Source organism: Gossypium hirsutum, chromosome A10 (genome assembly GCF_007990345.1).
Source record: "Gossypium hirsutum isolate 1008001.06 chromosome A10, Gossypium_hirsutum_v2.1, whole genome shotgun sequence".
NCBI lineage: Eukaryota > Viridiplantae > Streptophyta > Magnoliopsida > Malvales > Malvaceae > Gossypium > Gossypium hirsutum.
In genome coordinates, this window is record NC_053433.1 from 5127983 (window position 1) to 5147814 (window position 19832).

A 19832-nucleotide genomic window follows, 5' to 3' on the forward strand; every position below is an offset into this window, starting at 1 on the left:
CAATGAATGGAGTGTACAAATGAGGGGGAGGCTCTCTATTTATACTTGAGCTCCCCCAAAACTGACGGTCAAGATACAATTACATCGACGAACGAGATTAACCAATCCCATGATTTAAGGGATTTTACAAGATATTGCCAAATCAAATCCTATCTAATCTTACAAGATATGATTCTCTCTATCTTTGAAGATTAGTTACCATAGTTGCCTAAGTTGCCATATCTTCGCTATCGGGCCAACCAGGCTTCAAGTTGACAGGCTTCTCTATCAGTTCGTTGAATCGGGCCAGCTCTCGTGGGCTAAATGATCCCCATCTTATCGACAGACCTCCATGGGGCGCATCTTGTGCCATGGTCACGGGCCTTGCACTCTGACCTGTGACATTAGTATATATGCTTTCTAATAAGGGAAGCAAATGGTTTTGAGATTAAACTGACAGTCATTCAAATAGTCAAAGCTAATCAGTTCTCTGGTTTCTCTCATGAAAATCCCAACCAACATCTGTAGAAGTTTATCAAGCTATGCAATACTTTCAAATTTAATGGCGTTTCTGTTGAAGCTGTAAAATTAAGGTTGCTCCCTATTTTCTTTAACTAGACGAGCTACAGACTAGTTAGATAGCTTGCCCAATGAGTCGATTACAACTTAGGATCAAATTGTGAAAAATTTTCAGGAAGAGTTTCTGGCTAAGTTCTTTCCGCCAGCCAAGAAAAAAAAATTGCGGAATGGCATTACTAGTTTCCAGCAATATAAAGAGGAAACTTTACATGAGGCATGGGAACAGTTTAAGGACATGCAAAAGAAATGTTCTCACCACCAAGTGTTAGAATGGTTGTTGATTCAGACTTCTTACACTAGGTTTAAAGAGTCTATTAAAAGTGATCTAGATGTAACAGCAAATGGGGCATAGTTGAGTAAATCACTTAAAGAAGCTGCTAAGATAATTGAAGACATGACAGAAAATAATTCACAATAGATTTCAAGTATAATTAGGGCAAGTCAAAAGAAACTGATAGAATTAGTAGAGGTTGATGTGATAACTACCCTTGTCACTAAAGTGGTTGCCTTGAGACATGATGTGAATGAGAAAATTAATGTTGCCAGGAAGCAACCAATTTATGCCATTTATGATCAGTGTAGGGATGATCTGTTGGAAAATTTTTAATTTATAGGATCTTTGAGGCATATTCTCAATTGGTAAAGGTGGAGAGTTGAATCATAAAATTATAGTTCCATATTCTACTCCATGAGACATCTACAATGATATATCATATGCTCAAAATGGTTGAGTGATGAATGAGAAATTGATGTTCAAAGTAAGCTACTTGTGAATATTTGTTGAGGAAAAGAAAAGCTTAGATCCCACATTGGTTAAAGATCAAGTGAGAGATGTGTATATATATAAGAACCCACTTAAAAATTGATTGAATGACTAAGCTTGGAATCTTGTCTCACGTGCAGGGGTTTGCAAGTTCAAACCCGTTGAGGTTAGGGCATACTCCTACGACATGGGCTAAAGCTTTGTCTCCTTATATATAGATATTTCCAAAATTCCTCCACTTTAAATGCCCATAGAAGGCTAAGATCCACTTTGTCTTCTATTTTCCTCTTCGTGTTTTCCAATGTTTCGGTGATAGAAAAAGACATCATTTGTTCGTTGATCACTGTAGAAGTGCTACTACTTCCATCATCGTGTTGTTGTATCTTGAGAGACATTCGACCAACGTTTCTCCAAGTATCGTTGGAGCGGCCGAATCTGTCTTAAAGAAACTGTGTAAAACAAGCCTCAACATTTGGAAAACTAGTTTCTTTTTTTTTCTGGCTATGTTATGTTATTTATTGGTTTTTCATAATTGATAATTTAAATATAAATTATTCAATTTATTTTATTATATCTATAAATATTTTTTTATTTATATTTATATATTTTTGTTCGCTAACGTGTTTTGTCAAACATGATCATCATTCTTGGTAGTGCATAAGTGAAGCAGAACTAGTTGGGTATGTTGGAAATCTAAAAAGACAACAAAATAACCCTTTTTCCAACACGTATAATTCAGGATGAAGAACTCAACCCAACTTTTCTTGGGGAAATAATCAAAATAGTTCTTCATAAGTTAGGACAGTTGGACCTCTAGGTTTTTCTCAAAACCAATTTTAAATGTCACATTCGCAACAACAACAGGTAGTGGAGAAGAAGTCGGCTACTAAAAAGCTACTTCAACAATTCATTCAGGCAACTGATGCTAGGACGAAGGCTTTGGAAACTCAAATAGATCACCTCAGGCTGTCATAGTAGAATTTAAGGAGCATTACCGTCAAACACTTAACCTCCTCTTAATGTTAATAATCCGAATGAGCATTGAAAGGCGATCGCCCTTAGAAGTAGTAAGGAGATACCTAATGCTTCTCCTTCAAATGATATGAATTCAAAGAATCAATTGCCTATTCCACCCACTGGCGAGAGTACCATCGAGTTTGACAAAAGCCCTAAAGAATAAGTTCACCATGAGGTAGAAGCAATGAAGCCATCAACTGAGGCTATTAAATAGGAATATCCTCCTCCATCATTCCTACGAATATTGCAAAGGAATAAGATGGATATACAATTCCAAAAATTTCTTGAGGTATTTAAAAAGTTGTTCATTAATATTCATTTTGTTGAAGCTCTAGAACAAATGCCTAGCTATATGAAATTTATCAAAGATATTTTTTTATGAAGAAAACACGGCTAGATGATTATGAGAATATAATATTTATTGAGGAGTGTAGTGCCTTAATTCAGATGAAGCTTCGTCCTAAGTTGAAGAATCCTGAGAGTTTCATGATTCCCTATGCCATTATCTCGCATACTTTTAAAAAGGCACTTTGCGATTTGGGAGCGAACAATAATTTGACACCACTCTTTATAGCTCAAATATCATGCCTACCTTAGTCACATTAGAAATTGCAGATAGAAATTTTTGTTACCCAAAGTGGTGGTTGAAGATGTAGTAATAAAGGTGGAAAATTTTATTTTTCTAACAGACTTCATTATCTTAAATATGGAGGAAGATAGAGAGGTTCCACTTATTCTTGGCAGACCATTCTTTGCAATTGGAAGAGTACAAAATCATTTTCAAGAAGGTAAACTTACCATGAGTGTCAATGATGAGCAGGTAACTTTCAAAATTTTCTCTTCTTTGAAACATTCGAATGATAAAGAATAATGTTTTTCAATTAGTGTAATAGACAAAGCTAATTATGATTATTCTTCTAAGAACTTTACCTAGTTGATTCTATGCAAACTACTTTGATTTCTAAAGCTAAAAGAAAAGATGATGTGCTTAAGGAATTTATGAGCACTTTAATTTATATTTAAAAGTATGCGAAACCAATGCCAAAGTTTAAATCATTGAGTTTACACTTGGGAAAGTATGCGAAACCAATTACACTTGGGATCTCTAAAGAATTTGAAGTCCTCAATTAAAGAGCTATTACAAAAATGCTATAAGGTGAAGTGGGGGTATGGTAAAAGGTTTGCTCGAAAACTTGAGTCAATGCTATATATTTTCTTATTAAAATCATGGCTTAAGCTAAGTCTTGGAAAGTTGAAATTGTGTTGGTTAAAATTGTTTCAAGTTTTTAGAGATGTTTATTTACGAAACAGTAAAACTTCTTTCACAAAGAATTAAGTACTATTAGGGAGAATGTGTAAATCACCGAGGCGTCATCATCAAGCTTTGAGATGCTTAAAATCTGAGAGAGTCATGTCATGGCTATAACTAAGGTGCTTCTTGGGAGGCAACCAAGCCTTTAGTTTTTGTTTTTTTTTCCTATTTATTATTTACTTAATTTTGTTTTCTTTTTTTTTTAAATTGGCTAATCATCTTATTTTATTTTTACTTTTGTCTTGTTTTTTTAGTTTATTTTTATGAAGGTACGATGGTTGCTGATGATATAATTCCATGACAATAAGTTGAAGTGCGACTACAAATGAGAGAAATAAAGGACTTGTTCCACTGGAGTGAAATTTATTTTCGTTAGAGTGAAACTAGGCAAAGAGTTTGCTAATTTTTACACATACCCAACCTTTGCCAGTAGCCACTGTCACCTCTAGCAACCACCGCCGCCCCTTTTAGCCGCATAGAACTAGTGCACCTCTTTCGATAGCCACTTTGCTCACTATAAATTACACAACATTTACACATTATGTTAATTTGGTCTTGAATTAAAATTTTAGTCTACAACATTTGCATAAAATATATATACATTTAATGCTAAATTTGTTATCATACCAATCAAAATTATATACAATTGAAGGAAAACATTAACACTATGGTTAATTGTTTATAGTTGTTCACTTCCAAAATTGATGAGATTAAATTACTCCAATTTTTTTTTGAATGGACCAATTTTCTTAATATTAAAATTGAGAAAATCGAGAAAAGTTTTTTTTACCTATATTTACAGGGTAAACTACAAATATAACCACTTTTATTTGCCTCAGATTACATTTTAGTTATTTATGTTTGAAATGTTACGTTTTAGTCACTTACATTATAGTTTTGTTACGAAGTGTTCACTCTATCGTTAAGCTCTGTTATCTCCCTAATGACGGTCCTATGTGGCAATCCAAATGGGCTTTAAATGCCAACTAATTAAATGTCTTATGTAGCAGTCCAAATTAAATTTATTTAATTAAAAGCCTATTTTCATCCTAGCAACTGGACATCTAAGTTGACATTTAAAACCCATTTAGACTGTCATGTAGGACTGCTGTTAGGAGGTAATGGAGTTTAACGGTAAAGTGACCACTTCGTAACAAAACAATAACGTAAGTAACTAAAACGTAACATTTCAAACATAAGTAACTAAAATATAATCTGAAATAAACAAAAGTGATTATTTTTATAATTTACCCATATTTATATATAATCAAAATTCAAGTTCAAGTAGGGGGTATTAGGTTGGCTAAACTATTTTGATTTTGGTGCAGCCTAAGTTGAAAATCAAACCCCACCAAATTTTTCATATTAAAAATCACCCCACCATTTAAAACACCAATTGGGGGAGAAAAAAGAAGTCAAATTTAAATGGACTCCGAAGTTGAAAAATAGGTGCAAATTCAGCGGTATTTTCGCAGGAAAGCAATGAAGAATCTAAGGATTCGGTTCTCTTTTGAGAATTTGTGTTGAAACAAAAGTAACAACGAAAGATTTTGCATGATTTACGTAACCCATGAGCCTATACATAGACTTTTTAATTCCCCGTTACACGTCAAAAGCTCTATGTCTGTGCAAAAATGGTGACAAAAGCATGGGTACACTGCATCATTTTATGTAAAAAAAACCCACTTGGTTAGTAACAGGTTAGAATGTGATTCAGGTCGTCCTATACTTACTACAAACAACAACTATCCTACAGCTTCTAACTCCACTGCAATGTTGATTTAGTTCAAGATTTTCTAAGGGAAAAAGGAAAGATGAATTTATAAATAATTAACTTTTAATTTCGATACATTCTTAAATAAGCGAAGAAATTGATAGGGTTTAATTTGTTGATACAATTCGGTGACAATGACACGATGTTCAAAGTTCAATTTTTGTGTTTTGTAAACTCTTCACTCCTTCTCCCACTGTAATGTAAGGTTGACTCAATCCTGCGGAGTACATGCCAACCTCATGCTGCACAACAACATAATCCAAGCCCCTTTTTCCTTTGCCTTGACCTCCAACCTTCATATAAAGGGTGGGTTGACTCCCTACTGCACCATGGGTTTCTCCACACACTAATTTTTTTTCATTAGTTCATACCATCAATATTTAGAGATGTCTTTCTAATTTTAATATTTATAATCTCATATTTATACATAGAAAAATATTCTTTACTTATCTGGGATTTTCTTCTTGGATGTATTTCTTTACATAGGTTAGTACTAGTCTATATGCATGGTTTTTTAGCAGTAAATGCCACAATAAAAGTCTAAATTTTCACCTATAAAATATTTGTACCTTTTTTTTCTTTTTCTTTTTTTAAATTTAAAACCACAGAAGCTATTTTCACCTTTATTTGCCTCCCATTGTTACAAGTTCAATGGTTGGCAATAAGCTTGTATTTGGATCTTCCCCCACTTTTTATATCCTCCATTCCCATTGCTATGATGAAATGGAATTTGATTCTAGATGCATTACTTCCTACATTAAATTTAATCATTAAAAAATTAATAAAACTTTATACATCAATTCCCATTTTCACACTGCATACAAACATTAATTTTGGACATATTTATCACAATAATTCAGTATGAGTGGAGGGGAATCTAGGGGCTAATAGAGCCACGACTTCAACTTAAAATGGAAATTTGTTATTTAGACTTTTTAAAAAATTTTAAAATTTTAAATTAGTAAAGGAAAGTTACACTTTAGTGCCCTAAAATTATAAAAATTTGATTTAATTCATTAAAAATTATAAAGATATAGATTATAAAAAATTAAAATTTCATTCGGCCCCTTAAAAAATTATTTTGGCTTGACTATGAGATCTAAAGATGATGAGTTGTAAAAATCACCGAAAAGTTCTTATACTCTACTTAAAAAGATCAAACTAGTAAGATGAGTACTTACATAATCTCTGATCACAAGCAAAAAAATATTTTTAAAATACTATCTTGAATGCATCGAAATAAAATTAAAAAAGTTATAATTATAATATAAGAAAATTTACCAATAAATGTTAGATGCAGTTGTAAGGCACATTAAATTTTGAAGAGAGAATACGGATTTAAACACTGGTAATGAACTATGATTTCAGAATATGAATTTAGTAAAATTGTTTCTTTAGACATTGTCTTATTTTGGTTAAGTTATGGTAAAACTCTTTTTAGACTTTTAAATTTTAATAAAGTTAAATTAATAAAAAGTAAATTTTTTTGTAGCTTTCACTATAAACTTTTTAATTTCATCCTGATATGATATTAGATTGATATTGATTGAAGACTTTGACTCTGAACATTTTGAAGCATTATCACTAATTCAGTTGACTAATATAGTATAAATGAAAATTGTGAGGTGAAATGGTGGAAGGGAAGATGGAAGCAAGGTAGCTATTTCATCACCTAAAATACAAGCAAGTAAAGAGAAAAAAAAAATGAACCAAGTGGTCCAAAGTAGAAATCTTCTCCCAAAACTGTCTTTAGGTATGATAGTAAATTGACAAATGGAAGTGAAGATCGGAAATTTTATAGGTAGTGGTGGGCAAAAGACCCCTCAAATGGCCATTGCAAATCTACTAATTGTGGTGGAAAATCTCATCTTTCTAGTTGAGTAGTTGATCAGCTCTGCTTCTAAACTACAAAATTTTTGGAAATTATTTCTTTTTTTTTTATTTTTCAGTTCAGCAACACCATAACAAGAAAGAAGGACTTGAGAAAAGTTTAAAACTTTGATTGTCATTTAGTGGCAAGAAATTCCTTTAAAATGGGGATCAGAGCTTTGATAAGGGACGAGGGTTTACATTAATTTCAAGGAAGCTCTTTTTAAAAAAAAAAAAAAGAGAAAGAAATGGTAGGATTACAAGTGTCCCATACACAGCTTATTATGTTAAAGGGCTATTAACAAAAGAGTCAAAGTTGGACACCAAGAACCATCATCTTCTTCACTTCAGCTCAACCTCCTACTTTTTTGATCTCTTTCAAAGCAAAATACCTAAAAAGAATCTATATTTTTCTTTTGATTCTTTCAAGATTGTGAGGTCCCCAAAATAGTCATTTTCTTTTAGGGATCCTTCTTTGAATTCTCTTGCAAGCTTTTATCTACATTATCTTGCTCCCTTTAAAACCCACCTCTTCAAATTTGTCTTCATTGCTTAAAGAACATCTTGGTTTTCAGAATTTATTCCCATTTCTCATCTGGGGTTTCCCTCATTTCCTTCCATTTCTGTTTATTTCTTTGATTAATTTCCTTTGGTGTTGAATTTTAGTTGATTTAGGAGGAAAAAATTAGAGCTTTTCCCATTTGGGTATCCCTCATTTGCTTAAGAAAAAGAAAATCCCAGTTGAGTTCTGCAGTTTTAGACCGTTTCTCATTAAGTTAGTTGTCATTTATTTGCTCATAAAAATTATAAAAATCTAATTTTTGCAAAATTTCATTTTTTTTTCAAAGCTATGGATAAGCCTGGGTTCTATGAATCAACAGCAGTGGCGATAACAGGGAAGATCATGGCCATTGGCATAATAGTTCTCTTCTTAGTGGTGATTTTTGTGCTTGGTCTTCATCTTTATGCTAAATGGTTTTGGTGGCGCAATGAAGAACCAACTTCCCATCCTTCAAGCCGTAGCAGCCGACGCCGTTTCGTCTTTGCTCCAGGGCAAGACACTACTCATCCTCAACGTACAAGTAAAGGTCTTGATTCAACAATTATCGCTTCCCTCCCTGCGTTAATTTTCCGTCAAGACGAGTTTAAAGAAGGGCTTGAATGTGCGGTTTGTTTATGTGAGGTTATAGAAGGAGAGAAAGCTAGGCTGCTTCCTAAATGTAAACATGGTTTCCACGTTGATTGTATTGATATGTGGTTTCAATCACACTCGACTTGTCCTCTTTGTAGAAACCCCATTGTTATTGGGGGTGAGTTTGAGAATCCAAGTCACCTTGTTGATGGAACCAATGTTCAAGCTCATGTTCAGTCTCAAAATGATGGTTCAGGTTCTGGGTATTCAACAGATTCTCCTAGTTTCCCTACGAATGTGTTGTTTTGGGGTAATGACACGCAGGTTAGTAGCGGTAGTGCTTGTTTGGATGAGGGTTCTTCAGCATCATCTGCTTCTATTGGTTCCTCTGCCATGGCATCTACCAGTGGTAGGCAAGAAGGGATGTTGGTGATTGATGTTCCAATGAATGGAAATGAGAATCCACCAGAGGAAGAATCAAAGTCTGCAATGCCTACAAGATTAAGGTCTTTGAAGAGACTTTTAAGCAGGGAAAGAAGGGTAGCTCCTAATAGTTCAGGGAGTTGTTCAGTTGATGCTTGAAGTTTACAAAATAGATTGTTTTAAGTATTTGGAGCTGATTTTCTTGAGCGTGAAATGGTTTAAGATAAGCAAATTGCACCCTTATCATCCTTGAAAACTGTGGGATTCTATTGGGAAACAACAGTTTTGTCTAATGATATAAGCTGCTGAAAATAGACAAATATTTGGAATGGTGTCTTTGAAGAGGGGAAAGAATCTATCTTAATTCTTCACCTGCAAAATGTGTATCAGAAACAATGGCTTCTTTGGATTCTTGTAGTGTAAAGCTATTAATCCAATTCCTCAACTCTTTTGTTGCTTATTCTGCCTTACAATTTATGCTATTAGATTATTACTGATTATGTTAGATTTTCCAAATGTGCATTAGAATTGAACTGCAACAATAGATGCTAGTATGGTGTAACCATCACTGAGTCTTTGAAGTTCAATGGCTACAAAAATCATTTTCCACAACTAGGAGAGCTGGTTCTAGTTACTACTTACAAAATCCTGCGTCAAATGTCCCACCATGAATCTTTTTTCAGAACTGAGATTCATATTGTTGAAAGATCTAACTACTTACCTCATTCAATGTCACAAAAGTTTCCCAATTTTTTGCAGGTGGGGCAACATTTTTCTTGGCTAAACTAATGCAGAAACCCCATGTCATGTACACTCTATTTGATACACTATGTTACCAAATAAACAGGTCCATAGGTGTTGATATGATAAGGATCATTTGGCTGGTCAAGACTCATGTAAGGCACCTCATTCTCCATTTTCCTTGTGGGGGTGAAAAGGATGGAGACTGGCCCTGATGATGGACGCTGGTGCCGTGTTTTGATTCCCCTTGTGGTTATACACAATGGGCCCGAACCATAACCTTTAGTTGGCTTGGAAGGATTAGGAACATGGACAGGATCCGAACCAGGTTTGCTCTTTCTGTTAATTTTCCACCATGAGAAGAGTGAAATCCTCCATGACTTCTTGCTTTTTTTCTCAGCTCCCAACCCTTTCTTCCCCACTTCTTCTGAACATGAAGATGACCGCTGCAAGTTTATGTCTCTTGCATGTTGTCTTGCTTCTTCTAGAAACTATGGAGGAAAAGAGGTCGAAAGCCAAAACCAGATAAATGAACATATCACATAATTCCTCAACAGGAATTCTGATTTTGAAGCAAACAAGTCAAAACACATTTGTTTCACAAAGAGGCAGTTTTGTTCGTTGTTAAAAAGATCCTTGGAAGATAATTCACAAAGAGAAAAGTTGAAGAGAACCAAAAAGGAAAAAAAGAAAAAGGGTTTGTATATTTACCTGTGAAAAGTTCACCTGAGGATCAAATTCATAAGAAGAATCACTTGTCTCATATTGCTGATGCGCTGGAGATTTGTTCATGGTTTCCTGTAAGTTATAAAAGAAATAAAAATTTAAGTTACAACATAAGCGTCATTAAAAGAAGAAAAAAAGGGAAGGGCATTGGTTGATACAGATCATAAATGAATGCTATTCATATATGCAAGGAAATGAAAGGTGAAATGAGAAATGAAGCAAATGATATCTTTCGAATTCCAACCACTTGAATGATTTCATCTAAGGCAAAAGGGTCCAACCACCAAACTTGAAACCCCATCAAACCCCTAAATTGGAGATTATGGAAATCCAAAAAGGTTTTGGTAGTTGAAATGACAGAAGCTTTTACATGTACACATTTCTTTTTGCTAAAACATTAGATGTATATATACATGAACTAACTAACTAAACCCAAGTTCCAACTTTTATGTATATTTGGTATGTGTGAAGTATAGCAATGGGGTGGATAGCCAAGTGAATTCATTCCTTTGTATTATTAGTATTATTATTTTTTAATGGAAAACCAAAAGTGATACTGGAAAACCAGCAGATATGTAGCCAGCTAACCGACTTTTTAACCAAAGAAGCAACATAAAAATTAAAAAAGAAAGATTGGAAAGGAATAAAAATCATTATTTTGTGTTTGCTCAATTTAAACGTATTCATTAAGGCTGAGGTGAAGTGTTCTCCCTGAAATTTGAGGTAAGTTTCTGACACATTTTCACAATTGATTGCACCATAAAACAGCTTTGACCGTTACAGGGCTTGTTTATTTACAGAACAAAAAAACAAAGAAAACAAAAAAACTTGCCACCTGTATGAAGTTTCACTCAGCATTTTAGCTGAAAATTTAAAGCATTCCCAGGGATTTTATTAGTGAAAACAATCCAAACGAAACTTTAAGAATCCAGTAAAGGAAAACAAAGCAAGAGATGAGGAGCGTGTTTTGTACATACAGAAACGAAAAATGGACTGTATAATGATGATAGGGAAATACTGGTCAGTGTTTTAACATAACAGGAGAGGAAGAAAAATGCTCTGTTGTTTCGAATTTTATTTTATCTTTTTGTCAAAAAATATGCTCAAATTATCTTGTTCATATACTTGAATGAAGTGTGTGACTCAATTTTTGTGCTCAAAAAGTAAAAAATTAAATTTTCTTACTTAACTGATAATATTTGTATTTTCCTTCAAATTTGGTCATCAATACACTCATTTAATAAATAAAATTTAATATGCAGTAAGAAATGAATCGGTAAATATACTGTGCTAATTTCAGAGCATAAAGAGGATAAAAGTATAAAAACTTATGACAGTCGAACTAAAAATCGACAAACATTTCAAGCCATGTATTTTTTCAATCTCACTCGTTAAATTACCAACACCAACTTTCACATAGATGAAATAATCAGTCAAGATCCAACTCACTCTCCTAGGAATCTTGTATCAAACTCCCCTATACATTTTTTTCAGAACATCACAACCCTAAGGAGCATTGAAAAAGGATTCCCTCAACTAGACACTGTATATATCACTAACCATAACCGAATTTTGCCATGCTGTACCCCAGTTCATACTAAAGTTGAAGCAACGGCAATGCCATCACAATTCCAAAGACGGAAACTAGCAAAAACATCATCCATGTTGGGAACGGCTGTTTTCTTCTTGGAATGACTTTTTTAACATCTTCCCCTGAAGAGCCTACAAGTTTTTCCGTCTTGGGTTTTGAATTTTCTCCTTGAGGTGATTCAGGTGAGGAATGCTCTGAAATGAGCTGCTGCTGCTTGTTGTACTTATCGACATACTCTGGAAACAATTTTCTGAATGTGGGGCTGCCATAGAAAGACATAGGTTGTGATTCTCAATTTTGAAAAGGAATTCCCACGAGAAGTTCAGAAAACAAAACTATGGCAGTATTTTCCTCATACTAACCACACACAGTCTAAAATATAAATTGAAAAGAAAGAAAAAAGGGAAGTACAACTGGAAGTGTGCCGAGATCTAGCTAGAAGCAAATTACTAATGCAACTTAACACTTTTAACATCATGTGCAACTACTTAGCTAATAACAATGTAGAATTCAACCAATGGTAGTAAATTTAGCTTCAAACGCACGACATTAACAGGAGTGAAAGCACATTCATAGCAGCAGAAAATAGGTAAAACTAATTTGAAGAGCCTTAGATCCTCAAAAACAGAAATATGGAAAGAAAAAGATCCACGCAAGCAAAGCAATAAACTTGCTCTTTTTTTAAAAATAATAATAAACTTACTTTTTACAATTAAAAGAAAGGGATGTTTTTGCCAGGCGTTGCTTCTCAGCAGCTGTAGTGTTTACACTGCCAGTGGTAGGACTGTTATCCATCTGTAAAAGAAAAAGGCAGCTTGGGTCAAAAGGCATATTCCCAATGCAAGCAAGTAGAACCTGCAGCTTATCAAAACTGCTAGTTAAGTGAATTAAGACACAAGGAAGATTCCAAGTCTCACCATGAAAGATAGAAGCCCTGTGAGTATGCTGCATTATAAAACAAAAAAGCATTTATCAATATTTGACAATTGTTTCACATGTCAAAATACTCTGTGACAAGTGCTTGAAAATATGGCGCAGGAAAAAAATGCAATTAGACTGAAATCCTGTACCTTGATACAGACCACATTGGATTCCAACTTTCTGGATGAACTGAAAAAGTACATGAACAAGGTTAAAAGGGAATCATTTATAAGGATATACATAAACAGGAATATCTAAGTTAATTTTCAAAAGACTTACAATCACTCATGGACAAGCATATTTTCTTCTGTGTCATAAACCGTCCATTGGGGGTGATCATGCTACATGAAAGAAAATTTTAATTTGATGTCAGAAAGAGTTGAGTGTTTTCTATCATAAAGTTTGTAAAGATCAAAACCGCAAAAAACTACATACGTGATTCCAGGAGGTTTGTAGGGATACTCAGGAGGGAACTTGATCTTTCCATAGTAATATCCACCTTAGCAAATCAAATTAAAGGAAAAAAAGAATAAGAATAAGAAAGACAAGAAAAAAAAACAAAGATAGCGGCATCATATAGTAGCTTCCAGACACAACAATGAGTGAGATAAAATCAATCACAAGCTTATCATGGGATAAACTAGCCAACCTGCAAAAGGTGTTCCTTCACTCCCTTCCAGCACATAATCTGAAAGAGTGAAGCAGAAAAATTAGATGTAGTCCATAAAATCTACTACATCAGCACTATAACTTAGATAAAGAAGCTCAAATTAATTTAATCATAATCAACCAGTGCTGCAACCTCAATTCAGTGTAAAAAGACTAGAGAAGCTTGGATTACAAGTCCAACATTAGGAATAACTAGAAAACAAGCCGATTTTATCATTCAACTGCATGAGCATAAGAATAACATGCCATCTACTGATCATTATAATATCGGAACTCGTCCTTGCAAGAAAATTAACTAACCAAATTAAGGCCGACTTTTCAAATTCCATATAGGCAATATCTTGAAGTTTTATTAGATACGTTTAAAATAAGATTATAAGACAACAGAGATTGGACTCTAGCTCATTGTACAATTATTCCAGAAGTCTGCTAAATGAACAAGTGCCTTTTGCACACTCAGGCACATACTTACAGTCCACAACTTAGCTAGCAGGAAGCTTTATAAACTTGAATCTCAACTGAGATCCCTATAAATAATTAAGCAACAGTTAGGTTAATATGAATCACTCTGATAGCTTGGGAAAACATGAAAACAATCATTTTCATTCTTTTATAAGGCTAAAATCTTAGGATAGCATGCGAATTCCTTGTTGTTATAGAAGATGATTTCACATTAGTATTAGAGTATATGGAGCTTTATCTGAAGAAAAGAGATAAAGGAAGATTCAATAAACTTACGCCATTCAAGAATGTCACTTGGGGATGGACGAGCAACAACATGAGAAACTGGTTCCTATAAGTTCATAGAATAACTGTTAAAATTATCTGAAAAAAAATAGAATTAAGTTAAACTAATAACAATTTCACATTCTCGCATCAACATATTTTCTTATCGAATTTACTAAAGAAGGGAGTGAAACGATATCCAACTTTCTTTTTTGAAAAAAAAATTTCAAAGTTAGTTAAGCATAATGCTGAATTGCTGATTGATATACCGAACAAAACAGACAATAGACTACTATATCATACAAAACTAAATTTCCAGTCCAATCACCATTGATGCAAGCTCTGCAGTAACAAGCCTCATGGACAGGGTAACAGAGACATAAATTTTCCTTTTATTCAAAAAAAGGAGTTTATAAATCACACAGACGTGAATACTTTGAAAATTGCACTGACAAGAATGACTGAAAGTTTAACTAGATAATATTAACAAGACTTCTACAACAGCTAAGCATTTCCAGCATTCAGCAATTCATATAAAAAGCATGGGTAACAACAAAAGGAATTGCAGGAAATACAGAGAGAAAACAATACCTTACAAAGTGCTCTGTATTCTTTCTGAAGGCGCTTAACGCACGATTTCTCTGCCATTTCTTGAAACCTAAAAAGGCAGTCTCAGCCACAACCAAATAAAACCCCAAACTCTGTTCTGTTCGTTCAACTTTTAAATTAAAACTATTTACTGACACAAAATAGAAAAAAAAAAAGAACAAATAGTCAAACAGAAAACTGTGCAATATATTCCACAACCATTTGACTAAAATCCTCTACCTAAAGATGCAAATAAGCAAGCAAATCAGCTTATTAAAAGAAACATGATCCAGTGAAATTATCGAGTAATCAAAGACCTCAAGAATCCAAAGCAACATACATTTGTAATTTTTCTTCTTAAGTTACTTTAATTAACAGCTGATTAATATAACAACAAAATTTATCCTAACTAAAATTTTACCTAAGGGTTCTAATTTTCATTTTTTTTGTTTCTTATAAAAAATAATAGTTTGAACTGGGAACAGAATTACCAAAACCGTAATCAATTAATAAACAGAGAAACTAATAAATTGATTGAATGACTAATTTCGATGATCAATTAAACTAAGTTTAACGTAAAAGTCTAAATCAGGATCTCCCTAATAAAACCTAACAAAAAAAATCAATAAAAAAGGAGATCGATCTTACAATACCGGAATCCATACAATAAAGAAGTTTTAATAAATCATTCCAAAATCGAAAGTAAAAACGAAATTAAAGAGAACTTTTTGTTCTTAAAAAATGTAGAATTACCGGGGGAATGAGATTATTTTATGATACCAACGAGAATAGAAGCAGGAATTGAATAAGAAAAGGAACGATGAACAGAGGAGAGAGAGATTGGAAATTAATAAAAGAGTAAAAAATCTAACGGAGAGAGATGGCGAGAGGGGACGGTTACTTTGACGCTCGTTATTGGCTTTTGCTTTATATGCTTGTACCGGAACGTACAATTTCTGCTATTACTGTTATTTTGACGCGTCCAAAAATTGGATCATGTCTCGGTCTGCATGGGCGGGCCAGGTTGAACTAAAATTTTAAGTAAGCTTTTAGTTCGCTGATATTAATTTTTATATTATTTTAAAATATATAATATATTAAAAATATTAAGATAAATATTTTTTAATAAATTAAAAATAAATTTTAAAAAATATATATTTAAATAATATTAAGATAGACGCAACTTAACAAGTAAATGTCTCTAAAATAATAACAAAATTAATAATAAAATAAATTTTATATAATATCCAAACAATAACAACAAAATAGTAGCAGCACGTCAAATAGATAAAAAATTAATATTTTTAAACTTTTCGAATATGAGATACACGTGGATTTCAGTATAAATGACACGTCAATATTTAACTTTTTTTTCTTAGAAGTTAAATTTTCAAAAAAAATTATAATTTAAATAATTTTATATCTTATGCAATATATCATAAGAAAATCAAAATCAAATAGGATGGAGTGAAATATATATAATTATTAAAAAAAGAAAAATAACATATTTTTATTGAAAAACATATTTTCTAAAAAAATAAAAAATAAAATTGATAAGATTTAAGGATCATATCTTAGATCAATCAAGTAATTATTATAAATATAAATAAGCAGATGAGAGGTTTTATATTTAACATTTTTGGAAAAAAAAAACGTTATCAGCATTTCTGAAAAGTTTTGTTTATTGTATTGTGGGTAGTAGGGACATTAATAATATAAATACAAAGTGAAAAACAGATTAATTTCGAGAATAAGTAATTTTAAATAGTAAAAAATAGTGACGTCAATATAACGTGATTTATAAAAATAATATTTTAATAAAATAAAAAATAAAATATTTGAATTTAAAAGGGGTGTTGCAAACTAGGGGTAGCAACCCCTTTTCAGCAGCCCCTTTTTACTTTACTTTTATTTTATTTTATATTTATTATATTTATATTTATATTTATATTTTCTAATTTTTCTAATTTTATTTTATTTTATAAAAATGGATTTTTTTATTTTCATAATTTTATGTTTATTTTATATTTTATTATTATAACTTTTAAATATAAAATATTAAAAATTAAAAATACAAATTTAAAAAATTAATTTGAATGACTATTTAAGTTGTTTACCATAATATTTTTACGTCAATTTTACAGAAAATTTACAAATTTCGTCATTATCTTAAATATTCAAAAACTTATAATTTTAAATTACGAAATTATGAAATTAAAACAATTTAGCTATTTTATTAAATAAAATAAAATAAAATTTAAAATTTGTTTTAAAAATATAAAATAGAAGAAGTTAAAAGAGCGGTTGAAAAAAAGGGTGCCGCAACCTGGTTGAGGAGACGCATTTTAAAATTCAATTATCATTATTATTACTATTATTATTATTATTAAAATATTATTTTTATAGGTGGTGTGATTTAACATATTGACGGCACTACTTTTTACTGTTTAAAACGACTCATTCTTGTAAATAATTTATTTTCCACCTCGCTTTTGTAATTTTATTTTTTGTATTATTAATGTAAAAAATTTGAAAAGTAGAAATAATCTTTGCAATGTTTGAAATATAACTAGTTTGTATTTTCATGTGATGCATGAGTTAATTGTATATATTAAATTTAGAATTAATTATAGAATATTTTTAAAAATATTTAACTAATTTAGAATAATTATATTAATATTATTTAAATTTATAAATATTTAATATTAAAATAATACAATAATTCATTATTAATGTTAATATATTATAATGTAAATAATGTTATTAATAATTTCTTACATATTATTTAATTCATATATATTGTTAAATTAATTTATTTTAATATTTAAATTGTTAATATTCGATTTTTTTATAATTTTATATTTATCTTTACGCTACTTTAATCAATAAATATAATTCACTCTTATTATATTTGAAAAATATAAATTTATTTGATAAATGGTATTAATATGTGTCATTAAAAAAAACTAGATTTTAAACTTAACAATTTAATATTCATTAATTTTAACATTACAATATTAAAAGTTAATTTAAATAAGTAAGATATTAAAATAAAGAGAAATTATTTAAAATCAACTTTATATTTGATGTATAAAAATTATAAAAAAAATTTTAAAAAATATGGAATAACTTAAAAATTGAATGTATAAAAAAATAATTTATCTAAATTGTAAATAAGTGCTTCAAATAGAAAATTACCTTAAACTAATTCATTGCATCCAAAACCAATATATATATATTATTCGTATAAAATTATAAAATATGTGTTTGTAAATAATAAAAAATCTATTTTTGCTATCATGTAATACAGAAATAAAATAGCAACATATTTCATTTCCAAATAATAACAAACCAACTTAAACAACGGGCATTTTATTTTTTATTTTTTGTATTGTTAAAATTATCTAAAGATATACATTATTTAGAAGGTAAGATTAGTTACCTTTTTCGGTAGATTTTATTTAAATTTAAATAAAATAATTTTTAAAATTTTAATTATTTTTGAGTTTTTAAAAAACATCTAAATAAATTATTCGAATTTGATCAACTTTAACTTTTTTTCTCATTTATTTTTTTATAATTAATTTTAGTAATTAATTTTTTAATCAATCACCCAAATAATTTTGTTTTTTAAACAAATATTATGGAATTTACTGCAATTTAATTTAAATTAATCCCATAAATTTGAATTCAATATTTTTTTTCTGGTCAAAAAAATACAAATCAAAAGATAAACATTAAGTGTAACACATCGGACTGGATACTCTATAAATCTTAATTCAATACTTCTGTCACGAATTGTTTTAATAATACTATCAACGATTTTATTTTCTTCTTTAGGAATATGTTGAATTTTCCACAGACATAAGAGCTTCAATTTGGATATTGATTCAATATTATCATGAGATTGGTTTTTCATTTAAACCAATTTTAAATCAATATAATTTAAATTAATATTAAATCACTATTAAAAATTATCATGAGATTTGGTACGGTACGGTGTGGTGCGTTTAGCTTATTTTTTGTCTCACGCTAAAGTATTTAATTTCACCGCTACCGCTATTTTTACACTAACCACAGGTAAACGTACTGCCCATCTAAACTCACCCTAAATAAATTCTAAACCTTTCTAAATATAAAAAGTTGTGAGTAGCTTGTTATATAATATATATATATATATAATGCAAGTCATTTATTGACTATTGGTTCACATAATATTAAAATTACGTCATATGTTATTAATATTTTTAAAATTATTTTTTTGAACAATAATGATTTAATATTATTTTAAATATCATTATCTGATTTTAAAGATTTTGTCCTTATATTTAATTAGTTGATCATAACAAATTCATTTTTTTATTAAAAACTATAGAGTAAAACTGGAAGAGGAATGATTTATGATTTATTTAAATATTATTTTAGGTAATAATTTGAAAATAAAATTGTGTTTTCTATAATCTGATAATTGTGGGATAAATTATTAAAATAATCACTTTTGTTTCTCTTAAATTATATTTTAGTTAATTGTGTTTAAAATATTACGTTTTAATCACTTACGTTAACATGTTGTAACGTTTTAGTCACTAAGCCGTTAATTATTGTTAATGGTGTAACGATAGGCTGGTGTAGCACTTTCTATCATCATTTCAAACGAAAATTTTAGGTTAAATTATACAATTGGTCCCCATACTTTTTCGTTTTGAGCAATTTATTTTTTTCTTTTATGTTCTTTTAACTTTCCTTTTTTTTTCTATATTTTCCATTCTTTTCTGCTTCTCCCTCCATTTTCTTGCATTCTCTATCTCTTTTAACGTAAAAGAAAAAAATTTAAATTGCTCAAAATGAAAAATATATAGGGATCAATTATACAATTTAACTTAAAATTTTCGTTTGAAATGATGATTTAATGTATCATGTCAGCTTTCTGTTACACCGTTAACGGCAATTAACGTTCAGTGACTAAAATATTACAACACGATAACATAAGTGGCTAAAATTTAATATTTCACACATAAATGA

The 19832-nt window shown here is 30.6% G+C and overlaps 3 protein-coding genes and 1 non-coding gene across 8 annotated transcripts; 1 reads left to right on the plus strand and 3 right to left on the minus strand.

Moving 5' to 3' along the window:
• Positions 1 to 715: 715 nt before the first annotated feature.
• Positions 716 to 822, minus strand: LOC121208882 (small nucleolar RNA R71). The gene has a single exon (XR_005904005.1). It is a non-coding gene; the product is annotated as a small nucleolar RNA R71 (small nucleolar RNA).
• A 6658-nt stretch (positions 823 to 7480) lies between these two features.
• Positions 7481 to 9308, plus strand: LOC107897465 (RING-H2 finger protein ATL3). Its single transcript, XM_016822936.2, has 2 exons — positions 7481 to 8033; positions 8142 to 9308. Exon 2 carries the CDS (start codon positions 8144 to 8146, stop codon positions 9005 to 9007), a length of 864 nt encoding a protein of 287 aa, XP_016678425.1. The 5' UTR covers positions 7481 to 8033; positions 8142 to 8143; the 3' UTR covers positions 9008 to 9308.
• Positions 9309 to 9355: 47 nt separating this feature from the next.
• LOC107897466 (uncharacterized) lies at positions 9356 to 10781 on the minus strand. 2 transcript variants are annotated; one of them, XM_016822937.2, is made up of 3 exons: positions 10560 to 10781; positions 10301 to 10387; positions 9356 to 10080 (listed from the first exon to the last, which is right to left on the minus strand). In XM_016822937.2, exons 1-3 carry the CDS (start codon positions 10614 to 10616, stop codon positions 9676 to 9678), a joined length of 549 nt encoding a protein of 182 aa, XP_016678426.1. In that variant the 5' UTR covers positions 10617 to 10781; the 3' UTR covers positions 9356 to 9675. The 2 variants fall into 2 exon arrangements, with proteins under 2 accessions (XP_016678426.1, XP_040935598.1); XM_041079664.1 differs by having other exon boundaries at positions 9403 to 10080; positions 10474 to 10779.
• Positions 10782 to 11584: 803 nt separating this feature from the next.
• Positions 11585 to 15720, minus strand: LOC107897464 (ubiquitin-conjugating enzyme E2 34). Of its 4 annotated transcripts, none has more exons than XM_016822933.2 (10): positions 15564 to 15720; positions 14814 to 14880; positions 14235 to 14289; positions 13477 to 13515; positions 13263 to 13326; positions 13107 to 13168; positions 12977 to 13016; positions 12824 to 12851; positions 12610 to 12701; positions 11585 to 12168 (listed from the first exon to the last, which is right to left on the minus strand). In XM_016822933.2, exons 2-10 carry the CDS (start codon positions 14868 to 14870, stop codon positions 11913 to 11915), a joined length of 693 nt encoding a protein of 230 aa, XP_016678422.1. In that variant the 5' UTR covers positions 14871 to 14880; positions 15564 to 15720; the 3' UTR covers positions 11585 to 11912. The 4 variants fall into 4 exon arrangements, with proteins under 4 accessions (XP_016678422.1, XP_016678421.1, XP_016678424.1 ...); XM_016822932.2 differs by having other exon boundaries at positions 14814 to 14961; XM_016822935.2 differs by having other exon boundaries at positions 14814 to 14872; positions 15564 to 15719.
• Between the last annotated feature and the right edge of the window lie 4112 nt (positions 15721 to 19832).